The sequence below is a fragment of the Chiloscyllium punctatum genome, chromosome 33 (genome assembly GCF_047496795.1).
Source record: "Chiloscyllium punctatum isolate Juve2018m chromosome 33, sChiPun1.3, whole genome shotgun sequence".
In the NCBI taxonomy this organism is placed as follows: Eukaryota; Metazoa; Chordata; class Chondrichthyes; order Orectolobiformes; family Hemiscylliidae; genus Chiloscyllium; species Chiloscyllium punctatum.
In genome coordinates, this window is record NC_092771.1 from 25,508,584 (window position 1) to 25,522,806 (window position 14,223).

General features: G+C 42.2%; 1 protein-coding gene across 9 annotated transcripts in view; it reads left to right on the forward strand.

Moving 5' to 3' along the window:
- znf592 (zinc finger protein 592) overlaps positions 1 to 7,148 on the forward strand; it is a 195,129-nt gene extending 187,981 nt beyond the window's left edge. For 8 of the 9 annotated variants that reach the window (XM_072553161.1, XM_072553165.1, XM_072553160.1 and 5 more), the window contains 2 exons: positions 816 to 951; positions 2,359 to 7,148. In XM_072553161.1, the coding sequence (XP_072409262.1) occupies positions 816 to 951; positions 2,359 to 2,850 (628 nt within the window). In that variant the 3' untranslated portion in view covers positions 2,851 to 7,148. The remainder of the gene's footprint in view (positions 1 to 815; positions 952 to 2,358) is intronic. The other variant, XM_072553168.1, reaches the window with a different exon arrangement.
- The last annotated feature ends 7,075 nt before the right edge of the window (positions 7,149 to 14,223 follow it).

Here is a 14,223-nt window from a genome sequence, read left to right on the forward strand (position 1 = left end):
AATTGAATAGGGGAAACTCTCAGCATTGTGGTCGCACAAAAGAGGTTCATTTGGTCCATTGTGTCTATCTCTCCAAATGTGTCATTTTCCAGCTTTCTCCCTACACCTGAGTGAAAATATGGAGGAATGCCTCATTCAACGACCTGTTTTTTATTTAAGGCGCTTCAGCACAAGATCTGTCCACCATTTCAATCCCCCAACCCTTAGTTAAATTCTCCAGAAAATGGTGCCTTCCTCCCCCAGTTGAAGTTGTGAGAGGTCCCTGACATTCAAGAGGTAGAGTCTAGAGATTGCTTATAATCACTGCTGCAGAGCTGCTGACTGATCAGATTGTCCGGCAACATATCCCACCTAACATTACAGCTGTCTGTGACATACATACAGCATTCCCTGGACAACTGTTCTTTGCCATATCCTGAAATCCACACGCAGTCCCATGTGCTGCTTTGTGCACATTCTCAACCTCTCTCTCCTTCAGCACCACCTCACACCCTCGCTATACTGTCCTCGTCCTCAGTTCCACTTCATTATTCATCTCAGCTGACACCTCATTAAGAAACTTTTTCTCTCCCTTTCAGGTGGTAAGGAACTGTTCTGAAGAAGCCAAATCTGATTTGGAATCTTAACTCTGTGTCTGTCCCCACAGATGCTGAGTTTCTACAGCAGTGTGTTTTTATTTCAGATTTCCAGCTTCTGTGGTATTTTGACTTTAATTGGAACTATTTCATTGGGTTTGCCTCCTTCATGTTATTGATGGTGGTTGGTAAGTGCTCAGTTCTAGTCATGTATTCAGAATTCCTGTTAATATTCTCCAGGTACTGCACAGATGAAAAGCACTTTTTTGCTAAGCGCTTCATGCTGGAGAAACACATCAACCTAATGCATGGCATTAAGAATCCAGACTTCAGCCAGATGCCAAAAGCTGTGCACACGTGCACAGACACAACAGTGGTGAGCTCCTCCCTATTTCTAGATGTCATCTTATAGCAGATTCGCCAGTGGGGGAAGGTGAGAGGATGTAGGCAAGAATGAGATGCCTCTCAACAGGAGGTGTGGAAATCAGCACCAGGCTGTTGTTTACACATGCACTTTGAGGATTGGCAGTGAGAATGGTCCAGGAAATAAAGCATAGGGTGCGGTTATCTCATTTTTGAGGGCTAGTTTCCAGGATTCGAGGGTTGTTCCTGGTGCATACGATGCAGGGGTTTTTTTTAAAGTGCCTGGCAAGGCCTGGGTGCTATTGGCAAGGCCTGCATTGTTCCCCAACCCTAATTCCCATAGAAACCAAGTGGCTTACTGGGCCATATCAGACAGCAGTTCAGAACCGACCTTATTTCTGTGGGTCTGAAGACACCTTTTGGCCAGACTGGGTAAGGAAAGCAGATTTCCTTTCCTAAAGAGCAATAGCGAACTCCATTAGACACCTCAATGGGAGTAAAATATAGAAGAGGCCTCAGAAATGAAGGATTCATTGATCCCACTCAACCAGCACTATTTTGTAAAGCTACACAGCACTGAAGGCCATCAGCACATCGTGTCTATAATGGCTCTTTCAAAGAGCTCGCCATCTAGTGCCACTGACACTACGATTTTCCCAATGCCCCACAAATTTCAGCATTTCTGGTTGATTTTCCATCCCTCTTTGAAAGCAGCTATTGAATTGCTCTGACAAGATTTTGTTTTATTCAAAGGACATAGGTTGCAGTTGGATGTATAAGTAATGCAAAAGGCATCAATAGGATATGTCAATTTATCAGTGCTTGATGAGCACTGATCTTTTATCAGTCTGAACACTTGGATACTGAATTTAGGATTTCTCGGCGCCCTGCTGAAGCACATTGTTTTATTAGACCACCTCCTGTGCACATGGCATAAGGTGGTGCATCTTCACACCTCATTTCGTTTAAAGTTATGAAGTTCCCAAAAAAGATGCAACACCGTGCAAAAATTGTTCTTTAGCAAGAAGTAAAATCAAAGAGCACAGAAAGGTGTGCAAAACAATAGAGGGATTTGTTTATTTGTCATTTTTAAAAAGAGCTATCGTTTATACATTGCCATCGTGAAATATAGTGTGCACCAGCTATAGGCTGTGCTACATTGACACATGCCCCTGACCCCTAAGCCAGCACCTCCCAAAGCAGAAGAATAAGGGCTGTGGGTGCACAATCACCTCTCAATTTCCCTTCGAAGTCTCTCAGCACTCAGTTGAATGTGTGTCAGAGTATCTTCATAATCACAGGCTAGTGACGTCCAAGTCTCAAAACTGAATAATTTACAAAAAGAAATAGCATTTTATTATATAATAAAATATGTAGAGATGTTGTTCTTAAGAAAGCTAATTGTTATTTTCTGTTTGAGGAGGACTTGCCTGGCAAGCGAATGGCTAGTGACTCAGAAGTGGGTGAGCTAGCCAGTTCCGACATCTTGGCGTCACTTCCTAAGAGGCTGAAGGTCACAGTGTTCAAGCAATACAGATGTTCCATATGTGGCTACATGACCAAGAGCGAAGCTGACTTTCAGCAGCACATACCTCAGCATAAGTCTGATGGTTCCACCTTTCAGTGTTCCCAGTGTGGGCTCTGTTATACATCTCCACTCTCTCTGAATAGGCACCTCTACATCGTCCACAAACTCAAGGAACCTGAGAAGGTTCATGCAGCTGATGTGGTTCGTGAAAATGGACAAGATGAACACAACAGGGAGTCAAACACTACATCAGAGGAGGACATCGATCTTCAGTGCCAGGTCTGCAAAGATGTTTTTGACAGTGAGATGGCGTTGAGCGCTCATGTACGGACTCATGGGATGAGGTTTATACTATCCAAGCAGAACGGAGGATCGGAACAGTGACTGCACCGACACTAAGGGGAGACTTAATAATCCTTCTCCATCCTGAATGAGTCATGCGGTGACCTCCTGAGATAAACTTGCGTTCATTGATACATTACACAGCAACCTGTAGACAAGTGAAGGAAAGTGGTACTTATTCAATGTTATCAGACAAGCTTCTCCCTGTCCTTGTAAAGCTCTATGGAAATGAAATAAGTGTTGTTTCAGGAACCACCATCCTGAAAACGCTATCTTTTTTCCTCTTTCTTGCTGGTATTGAACAGTAGATTTTATATTTTCTATCACCCGATGCACAAGCAGAACCTCACAGAGAAAGCAAGCCAAAGATGCTTTCTTGCACCCTCCAGCCCTTAACGCCCTCAAACATTTGTGACACGTTTTTAATTGTTATGTGGTTTTGCACTTGCGTGTCTCAGGCCAGCTTCCACTTAAACTCCGCCATGGTCTTGGGTAGCTCAGAAGCTATAATTAAAGTGAGCAGAATCATGTCTGACTGCTTTTGTGTTGGACTGTCAGAATTGGGAATCAAAGGTTCTGTGCTTTTATCTTTGAAGCAAATGAAGTGACTCCAAATGAATGGATGCTCCCTTTTTAAAAGAAAACATATTGACATTTGATATGCATGCAAAATGGAGTCACAACATTAAAGTAGCTTATCTTAAATGTCTTGTCTACCCAACCCTTGTTTAGAAGTAAGTATACGGAGTGTAACTCTGCAATCAGTGGTGATGGTCCTTTCTTGTCACCCTTTTCCTTTTGTGTGTTTTGTTGGGCTGGCAACCTCTGGGGTTAATGTTTTTCCTCCTTTGTAACTTTTTGGGTTTGTTTCCTCCAGTCTGTGTGCCTGTTACTCTAGTGACGAAGCACAGCATCATTCCACTCAGACCATACCTGCAGCACATACTCTTGAGTGCTCTTGTTGTAGTGGACAACACAGGCACGGTGAATTATGTCTGACAGTTACTCACTAAACTCCTACTTAAAAATCACTTCACTGACTTTGTTTCCATCTTGAAGGTCCAGAGCTCATACGTTGCACCCCTATAACACAATGTGAAAAGCATTACTCAAAAATGAGTCATGCAGTATTTTAACAGACATTTGAGGATGGTTCAAGATTATATCACTGTAGGTGTAACAAATCCTATAAAATCACACTTTGATGTTAAACTGGAGGCAAAGCTACTTTAGACTTACAGCACAGAAACAGACCCTTTGGCCCATTAAGTCAGTACTGGCGCCTTTACCTGCATGAGCCATTTAACCTAACCTAGTAGAAGTTTGAACATAACTGCAGACCCATTGGTTTTTCTCCCATTCCTGAGGGAGTGCTATGTTTTGTGGATGGAGAAGGCAATGGAGCACGGTTTGAGGAGTGGCTCTGTGTGTTATGTGCAGCATGAGACCCCAAAGCTCCTCATAAAGACCAGGTGACCTCTTCAGAATGGCTCGAATTTGCCCAAAAGTGGGAGCACAGCTAAGTGAGAGGAAAAACTAGTGTAACATTCACAGCTTTTACAAAGAAAAAAAAAACACAGCATATTGGAATCAAAATTGGAAAGATTGGACTAATGTTGGACTTTGGTCTTTGTTTACTGAGGGCAAGCTGGTTAAGCATAATTTCAATAATGTATATTTCTGAAATCTGGAAACATCCCATTGCTTATTAATTTGCAACACCCCTTCATCATGTTGAAAGAGTTCCCACAAACTCTGGTCACTAGAATTTTAAGTGAGATTTGTGATTTTCATTGTGTCATGTGAATGTGTAATTAAAATGACTGAATTACTCCAGGACCATAATTTAATTATTATCTTCTGAGAGTGTGCAACACTTGCATTTGGCCCTAGGAGGAATTACCTGCCTGATATTGCTGATTTGTTGAGCCTATAGTGGTACCCTGTGCATCAAACACTGGCAAAGGTACAGGTACCTTACAAAATCCATGTCCAGAATTTGACTGGATTTTTACAAGGATTTCCACACAGACATCAATTCATGGCCATTGAGCCAAAATTCCAGTTCTATTCGCATTTAGACTCTGTCAGTCAGGTGTTTTGCACCATTTACTGTTCCATTGAGATGTAAGGTGCAAGATGTTGGCTTTGCAAGGGCAGCAGTTAGTAGCACTGTCTCCAAATGTGAGATCTACTTTTAGTTAAAACTATGTGATTAGTGATAACTATATCATCAACTATTACCCATTATTCTGTCTGTTAAACTAAGTCATCAGGGAAGTTACTCGAGCATGCAATAGATTTCTTAGAAAAAATGTATTAGAACAGAAATTAATTTTTGACACTGAGTTATTTTGAATTTGTACATGGCAACATGGTGGCTCAGTGGTTAGCACTGCTGCCTCACAGTGTCAGGGACCTGGGTTTGATTCCAGCCTTAGGCAACTGTCTGTGAGGAGTTTGTGCATTCTTCCTTTGTCTGCATGGGTTTCCTCCCACAGCCCAAAGATGTACAGGTTAAGTGGATTAGCCATGGGAAATATGAGGTTACAGGGGTAGGGTGAGGGGTGGGTTGCTCTTCGGAGGATTGGCGAGGACTTCTTCCACACTGTAGGGATTCTATGATTCTCATTAAAGAAGTCCCACTACTTCCCAGTCGGTTGGTCAGACATTGGGCCCACTGTTTGCATTCTGTGTGCTACAGAAGTTTATTTTGCATCTGCAAAGCAAAGGTCTGACTCTGGTGCTGGCGACCAGAGAGTTGCACGAGCCACTGAAACCATTCCTTTCAATTAAATGAATTTCAAGTAAATTACCAGTTATCTAGCACTTGTGTTAGGTTGAAACCTGATGTTTAAGGTACAGAGAAGATCTCTGAATTGTGCAGATTTCTTCACGTGGTGAAATTATTTAATCTCACATTGTTCTTCATGTTGAATGGAGATTATGGAAATGACAAGCATACTGAGGCAGATGTAAACTGGCTAAGCCCGTCCGATGCAGCAGACTGACTGGACTTTCCATTGTCTATCCATTTTCCTTCTCCCAGGTTACAGGAAGTAAGAATGGGGACCTTGTTGGTTTGAAAGGTGCTTTTCTTGTTGTACAAGGCTGCACACTGACTTGTTTGTTTTTTTCAGTCTCTCCGTGCCCATTGAAAGTAATGCCCAGTGATTCCGTTCATCTTGCTGTAAATCATTTCAGAGTATCGCTGAAGCCATTTAATGACAGCATCCCTCACTTCCCCGAGCCCCCTCCCTCCCCACCACCTACCCCCGGGACAAGTGACATGTTCCTCTGTGTCTGCTCACGCCTTTTAAGCAGACACTGTAGAATGTATGAGATTGAGTCAGAGTCTGTGCCAAGATTTCCTTCATAAATGGGCTGTGCCATGAGGAAGGATGCTTATTAACTGGCTTATGCACTGCCATTCTCACTGCTACCCATGTGAATGGCACTAAAGTAATTTACAGGAGGATCAAATAAAGTATTTTAAAAATTAAAAGAAACAGAACTAATGTAATTCCCTGCTTAAATGACCACTGTACTGTACCTTCCTTAAATTTTATAAAATTAGTTTCTTTAAAGAAAAATGTATCTCCCATATTACTCAATTTTATAAATTACTTTGGAGATTTATATTTAATTGTAGTCATATTGACTAAAATTTTCACGTGGACTTCCTATTTAAGTGCTGTACTACCTTACGCTGTTGTGTTCACGTGATCTTATATTATTACACTTAAAAGGTGTACCCCAGACTCTGAGCACAATTTTGTCAAGAACTCACTCTCCTCTAAAGAAGTATTCATTTTAATTGATTTCATTTACATAGTGCAGTTCTTGCTAAGTTGCATCCTCTTGATATGGACAGTAACTTATTTGTTCCCAAGAGGTGATTCACTTGTATTTACTACGTAGAAGAAATTAGTAAATCTGGATAAATGCAAGGAGCTGGATATAGAAAGGGTTTTAATCATTGTGCATCAATTCAGAGTCTGGAGTCTACCTTTAATATTTTTGAGCCAGAATTCAGCTTTATTATTTACAGATAAAATAATTTAAAATATTTATCTTACGGAATTCAGCTCTGTTCACTTCCTTATTTCACTGTTTTTGATACAACATATAGACATTTGTACTTTTTGATAAATGTGTACAGTAGCGTGTAGAAAAACATTTTGCAAAGTAACCTGTGTAGTTTGTTAAGGGTAGGTCTACATGTTATCAGGGATTTTTCCCACCCCAAGCCATCACCTCTCTATTTAATCTGCATTGGCCTCTGTGCCTTCTTATTATGTTTACTTAAAATATTTCAAATAAAAGCAACAGAAAGTTAATTTTTAACAGCTTCTTGATCAGTTTGTTGTCTTTATATGCATGTAATCCACTGGCTAAATATTTAGCAGCTATCTAGTGGCGGTGCTCATGGTAAGTCAGAAGAAGCACCACTTTATAGAACCAAACATGTGAAATATGATCTAGTTAAAGGCATGTGCTTTAGTGCTGCAGAGTTTAACATCTGAAGGGTAATGGATTTATACAGCGACTGCAGACATTATGGCTCTTGTTTTTTGTGTTACTCTCCCTTTTTGATGGAGGAACAGGGGGTACTTGGGGTCTGCATCCATAGATCCTTCAAAATTGCTACCCAAATTGATGGGGTTGTTAAGGCTTATGGAGTGTTGGCTTTCATGAGTAGGGGGATTGAGTTTAAGAGCCACGAGGTTTGCTGCAGCTGTACAGAGCCCTGGTTAGACCACACTTGGAATATTGTGTTCAACAGGAAGAATGTGAAAACTTTAGAGAGAGTGCAGAGGAGATTTACCAGGATGCTGTCTGGAATGGCATGTCTTGTGAAGAAAGGTTGAGGGACCTAGGGTTTTTCTCATTGGAGTGAAGAAGGATGAGAGGTGACTTGATAGAGGTGTACAAGATGATGAGGAGCATAGATCGAGTGAATAGCCAGAGATGTTTTTCCAAGGCAAAATGGCTATCATGAGGGGGCATTATTTTAAGATGATTTGAGGAAGCTTTAGGGGAGCTGTCCGAGGTAGGTTCTTTACACAGAGAGTGGTGGGTGCATGGAATGCACTGCCAGTAGTGTTAGTAGAGTCATACATTTGGGGCATTTAAACGACTCTTGGATAACCAAATGGAAGATGGTAAAATGAAGGGTATGGTAAGTTAGTTTGATCTTAGAGTAGGATAAAAGGCCAGCACAACATTGAGGGTCAAATGGCCTGTACTGTCCAGTGCTGTTATCTGTTCTATAAATGATGAGGACTACTGTGTAAAAAAATTTCAAAATTGTGACAATCCTAGAATAAGAACAAAGAAAAAGTACAGCCCAGGAACAGGCCCTTCGGCCCTTCAAGCCTGAGCCAATCCAAATCTACTATCTAAACCTGTCGCCCAATTCCTAAGCATCTGTACCCTTCTGCTCCCCACCTACTCATGCATCTGTCCAGACGCAAGTTAAATGAATCTACCATGCCTGTCTCTACAAGCTCTGCTGGCAACGCGTTCCAGATGCCCACCACCCTCTGTGTGAAGTACTTGCCACGTGTATTCCCCCTTAAACTTTTTACCTCTTACCTTGAAACTATGACCTCTCGTTATTGAATCCTTCACCCTGAGAAAAAGCCTGTCTCTATCCACCCTGTCTATACCCTTCATGATTTTGTAAACCTCAATCAGGTCCCCCCTCAATCTCCTTTTTTCTAATGAAAACAAACCTAACCTACTCAACGCTTCTTCATAGCTAGCACCTTCCATACCAGGCAACGTCCTCGTAAACCTTCCCTGCACCCTCTCAAATGCATCCACATCTTTTTGGTAATGTGGCAACCAGAACTGTACACAGTATTCTAAATGCGGCCAAACCAATGTCTTGTATAATTTTAACATGACTTGCCAGCTCTTATACTCAATACCCCGTCCAATGAAGGCAAGCATACTATATGCCTTCTTGACCACTCTATCTACCTGTGCAACAACCTTCAGGGTACCATAGACCTGCACTCCTAGATCTCTCTGTTCATCAACTTTTCCTAAGGCTCTTCATTGTATAGTTCGCTCTAGAATTGGTCCTGCCTAAATGCATCACCTCACATTTGTCTGGATTGAAATCCATCTGCCACTTTTCCGCCCAACTCTCCAGTCTATCTATATCCTCTTGTATTCTTTGACAGTCCCTTATGCTTTCTGCTACTCCGCCAATCTTCGTGTCATCTGCAAACTTGCTGATTATACCAGCAGTGCCCTCTTCCAGATCATTTATGTGTATCACAAACAACAGTGGCCCCAACACTGATCCCTGTGGAACACCACTGGTCACCTTTCTCCATTTCGAAAGACTCCCTTCAACTACTATTCTCTGTCTCCTGTTGCTCAACCAGTTCTTTATCAACCTAGCTAGAGCAGCCTGCACACCATATGACTTCATTTTCTCCATTAGTCTACCATGGGGAACCTTATCAAACGCCTTACTAAAGTCCATGTATATGACATCAACAGCCCTTCCTTCATCCATCACCTTGGTCACTTTCTCAAAGAACTCTATTAATTGGTAAGGCACGATCTCCCTCGCACAAAACCATGTTGCCTATCACTGAAAAGCCTATTCTTATCTAAATATAAATAGATCCTATCCCTCAGTACCCTCTCCAGCAACTTTCCCACCACCGACGTTAGGCTCACTAGTCTGTAGTTACCCGGAATGTCCCTACTCCCCTTCTTGTACAGGGGTACAACATGAGCAACCCTCCAGTCCTCAGGCACCTCATCTGTATTTAAGGATGCCACAAAGATATCTGTCAGGGCCCCAGTTATTTCCACTCTCACCTCCCTCAGCAACCTGGGATAGATCCCATCTGGTCCTAGGGATTTGTCCACTTTAATAACCTCTAGCCTACCCAACACATACCCTATTTATGTCAACGTGATCCAGACTAATCAAACTTCTATCTTTAATCTCAAGATTCATCATGTTCCTCTCCTCAGTGAACACTGATGCAAAGTAATCATTCAGAATCTCAACCATTCTCTCAGGTTCGACACACAGCGGACCAATCCTTTCCCTAGTTACCCGCTTGCTTCTTATATAAGAATAAAATGCTTTGGGATTCTCCTTAATTCTACTCGCTAAAGCTATTTCATTACCCCTTTTTGCCCGCTTGATTCCTTGTTTAAGACTTGTCCTACTCTTTCGATATTCCTCAAGGGCCAGTTCTGACCTTAACTGCCTAGACCTTATGTACGCTTCCCTTTTCCTCTTGGCTATTTGTACAATTTCTCCTGTCATCCACGGTTCATGAATCTTGCCCTTCCTATCCTTTGCTTTCAACGAGATATGCCTATCCTGCACTATCTTTGAAAGCCTCCCACATATCAAATGTGAACTTCCCTTCAAATAGCTGTATCCAATCCACATTTCTGAGCTCCTGCCTAATTTTCATATAATTGGCCTTGGCCCAGACTTTTATTAGATTAGATTCCCTACAGTGTGGAAACAGGCCCTTCAGCCCAACAAGTCCACAGCGACCCTCCAAAGAGCAACCCACCCAGACCCCTTCCCCTACATTTACCCCTGGCTAATGCACCTAACACTATGGGCAATTTAGTATGGCCAGTTCACCTGACCTGCACACCTTTGGTCTGTGGGAGGAAACCGGAGCACCCGGAGGAAACCCACACAGACACGGGGAGAATGTGCAAACTCCACACAGACTGTTGCCTGAGGCAGGACACTTCCCTTAGGACCACTCTCATCTTTATCTACGAGTATTCTAAAACTTACAGAATTGTGGTCACTGTTCCCAAAGAAGTCCCCCACTGCAACTTCTACCCCCTGTCCTGGCTCGTTCCCCAGTACCAGATCTAATATGGCCCCTTCCCTCGTCGGACTATTGACATACTACTCTAGAAAACTCTCCTGGACGCTTCTTACAAATTCTACCCCATCCAGACCTCTTACGCTAAGTGACAGGATATATGAATAGAGTGGTTAGCATAGCAACTGTGATTCTGGACTTCATGGAGTTCAAAAGCAGGGAAATTATACTGAATCTTTTTAAAGCTCCTGTTTGGCCATAACTGATATATTTTGTCCAGTTCTAGGCAGGAAGTGAGGGTCGCTAGTGCAAAAGAAATTTACCAGAATACTTCCAGCGTCAAAGATTTTAGTAACAATGTTGGTTAGGAAAATGAGGATTGTTCTTGCAGCAGAGGCGATTGAGGATAGATTTGATAGATTTGCACATGATTAGATAGAATAGACAAAGAGAGGATGCTCAATTAGCTAAAAGTTCAGGTAACACATTGAAAGTTTTGGGCAACAGAGTTAGGGTGAATGAGAAGAAGAAATGTTTCACACAGTTCGTGGTAAGTATCTGGACAGTCAGCCCGCAAGGATTGAGAGATGGGACAAATGGCCTGTTTTTGTACCATGGTGATTCTGTGAGTAGCCATGATAAGTTAGCTGTCTGTCTTTTCATTGGAGGTTGGGCGTCAAAATTCTGATTGCTTTGAGTTTTAAAGGCTTTTCAGACCAATCTTCTCTGGATAAAACAGTTTGAGCCTGAAAAATCTTTTCCTCCATCTTCCCCTGCGCTCTCTGCTCACACACAATGGCTTTGTCTCAATAACTAACCTAAATTTACCTTAAAAAAAATATTGTTTTTGCTGACAATGTTGTCCGATAAAAGTAGCTGTTATTTGTTACCTGTTTATATCCATAGCAAAAGAAAAAAACATCCTTTTTGGACTGGATAAGTTTCAAACAACTTAATCACGGAATGTTACAAGTTAGAACTCTGTGTTCTTCCAGGTCTGGCATCTCATGCTTCTCCAGCCTCCTTCACTTGGCAACTCTTGTCTTTAACCCCCAAACCTCTGAGCTCAGGAATAGATTCCCTAAATCCTCTCCACCTCTCTCCTCAGTTTGTCCAGATGCCAGTTCTTTTGGCTTGGTCTTAATTTTTGTCTGATTACCTGATTATTTTCCCTGGAGCCTCACAGGCTGAGGAGTGACCTTAAAGGTTTATAAAATCACGAGAGGCGTGGATAGAGTCAATAGCCAAGGTCTTTTTCCCAGAATGGGGGAAATCCAAAACTAGTAGGAAGGGTTGAGAAGGGAAGGAGCCAAATGCTGGCAGATGGGACTAGATTAATTTAGGATATCTGGTTGGCGTGAACGAGTTAGACTGCAGGGTCTGTTTCCATGCTATGACCTCCTTGTGAAGTCTCTTGATTGCATTTTTCTACAGTAAAAGTTAAATGCGTCAATTGAAATGCCTTAGTTATGCAAGAAGGTAATCTGATGCTTCCTTTCTTTCTAACTACAGCTATTATTCCATAGAGTGCCGTTGGGATTTTTTCCCAGTGCAGGAACATTCCCAGTCATTCCAACCTCTGTTTTGCTTAGAGCAAAATTTCCAGTGTCACTGAGACGACTCAACCTACAATCGATCCATATGTTGTAAATTCACAAGATATAGGAGCTAGAGTATTCATGTACCTGTCCAAATGGCTCTTAAATGTTGTAACTGTACCTGCATCCACCATTTCCCCAGCAATTCATTCCACATACAAATCACCCTCCATGTGAAAACATTGCCCCTCAGGTCCCTTTTAGAGCCAACCCCTCTCACCTTTAGTGCCATTTAGTTTTGGACACCCCAACCCCAGTGAAAAGACCTTGGCTATTCACCTTGTCTATGCCCCTCATGAATTTGTAGACCTCTATAAGGTTATCCCTCAATCTCCTACTCTCCAGTGAAGAAAGGCCCAGCCTATTCAGCCTCTCCTTATAACTTGGTAGTTCATGGGGAACAGCCTCCAATCCCAGTAACATCCTTGGAAATCTTTTCTGCATCCTCTCCGATTTAATAATAGCCTTCCTATAGTAGGGCAGCCATAACTGTACACACCATTCCAAAAGTAGTCTTACCAATGTCTTATACAAGTGCATCACAATATTCCAACTCCAAAACCCAAAGCAATAGAACATATTGAGAGAGTGGTTAGCTTAGCAAATGTGATTCTGCGCTTCATAAATGGAGGCATGGTCTCTGAGTGGGTGCAAAATAAAAGTTTTACCAGAATACTTCCAGGGCTGAGAGATTTTAGCTACAAGTTTGGGTGATTTTTTTTGTCTGCTCACTTAACCCATCCCTTTGCAGACCTTTAATGTCATCTCAACATACTAACCATCTTTGTGTCATGGTGGTTGATGTCCTTGGCAGGTTAGTTTTGCAGCACACTCTGGTGGTGAGGTTCTCTGTATTCACCAAATGTCTCTCCATCTGATGACAGGGCATCAAATGGAGCACTGCAACAATGAAACCAATCATGTCAAAGTAAAGGAACCAATTTGAATATTAGCATGCGATTGACCACAAATGCAATGACACCATTTCTGGTTCCTGCCTACTTAAATACAGCTCTGGTAATTCATCCCACTTCTCATTCCTAGACCATTAGGTTGAACTCCAGTCCATGCTATCCAATGGGAGCCGCAGGAGATACTAACCGAGTAATTTGCATCAGTATTTACTGTGGAAAAGGACTTGGAAGATATAGAATGTAGGGAAATAGATGGTGACATCTTGAAAAATGTCCATATTACAGAGGAGGAAGTGCCGGATGTCTTGAAACAGGTAAAGGTGGTTAAATCCCCAGGACCTGATCAGGTGTACCCTAGAACTCTGTGGGAAGCTAGAAAAGTGATTGCTGGGCCTCTTACTAAGATATTTGTATCATTGTTAGTCACAGGTGAGGTGCCGGAAGACTGGAGGTTGGCAATCGTGCCACTGTTTAAGAAGGGCAGTAAAGACAAGCCAGGGAACTATAGACCGGTGAGCCTGACGTCAGTGGTGGGCATGTTGTTGGAGGGAATTCTGAGGGACAGGATGTACAAGTATTTGGAAAGGCAAGGACTGATTAGGGATAATCAACATGGTTTTGTGCGTGGGAAGTCATGTCTCACAAACTTGATTGAATTTTTTGAAGCAGTAACAAAGAGGATTGATGAGGGCAGAGCAGTAGATGTGATCTATATGGACTTCAGTAAGGCGTTCGACAAGGTTCCCCATGGGAGAATGGTTAGTAAGGTTAGATCTCATGGAATACAGGGAGAACTAGCCATTTGGATACAGAACTGGCTCAAAGGTAGAAGACAGAGGGTGGTGATGGAGGGTTGTTTTTCAGACTGGAGGCCTGTGACCAGTGGAGTACCACAAGGATCGGTGCTGGGTGCAATACTTTTCATCATTTATATAAATGATTTGGGTGTGAGCATAAGAGGTACAGTTAGTAAGTTTGCAGATGACAGCAAAATTGGAGGTGTAGTGGACAGCAAAGAGGGTTACCTCAGATTACAACAGGATCTTGACCAGATGGACTAATGGACTG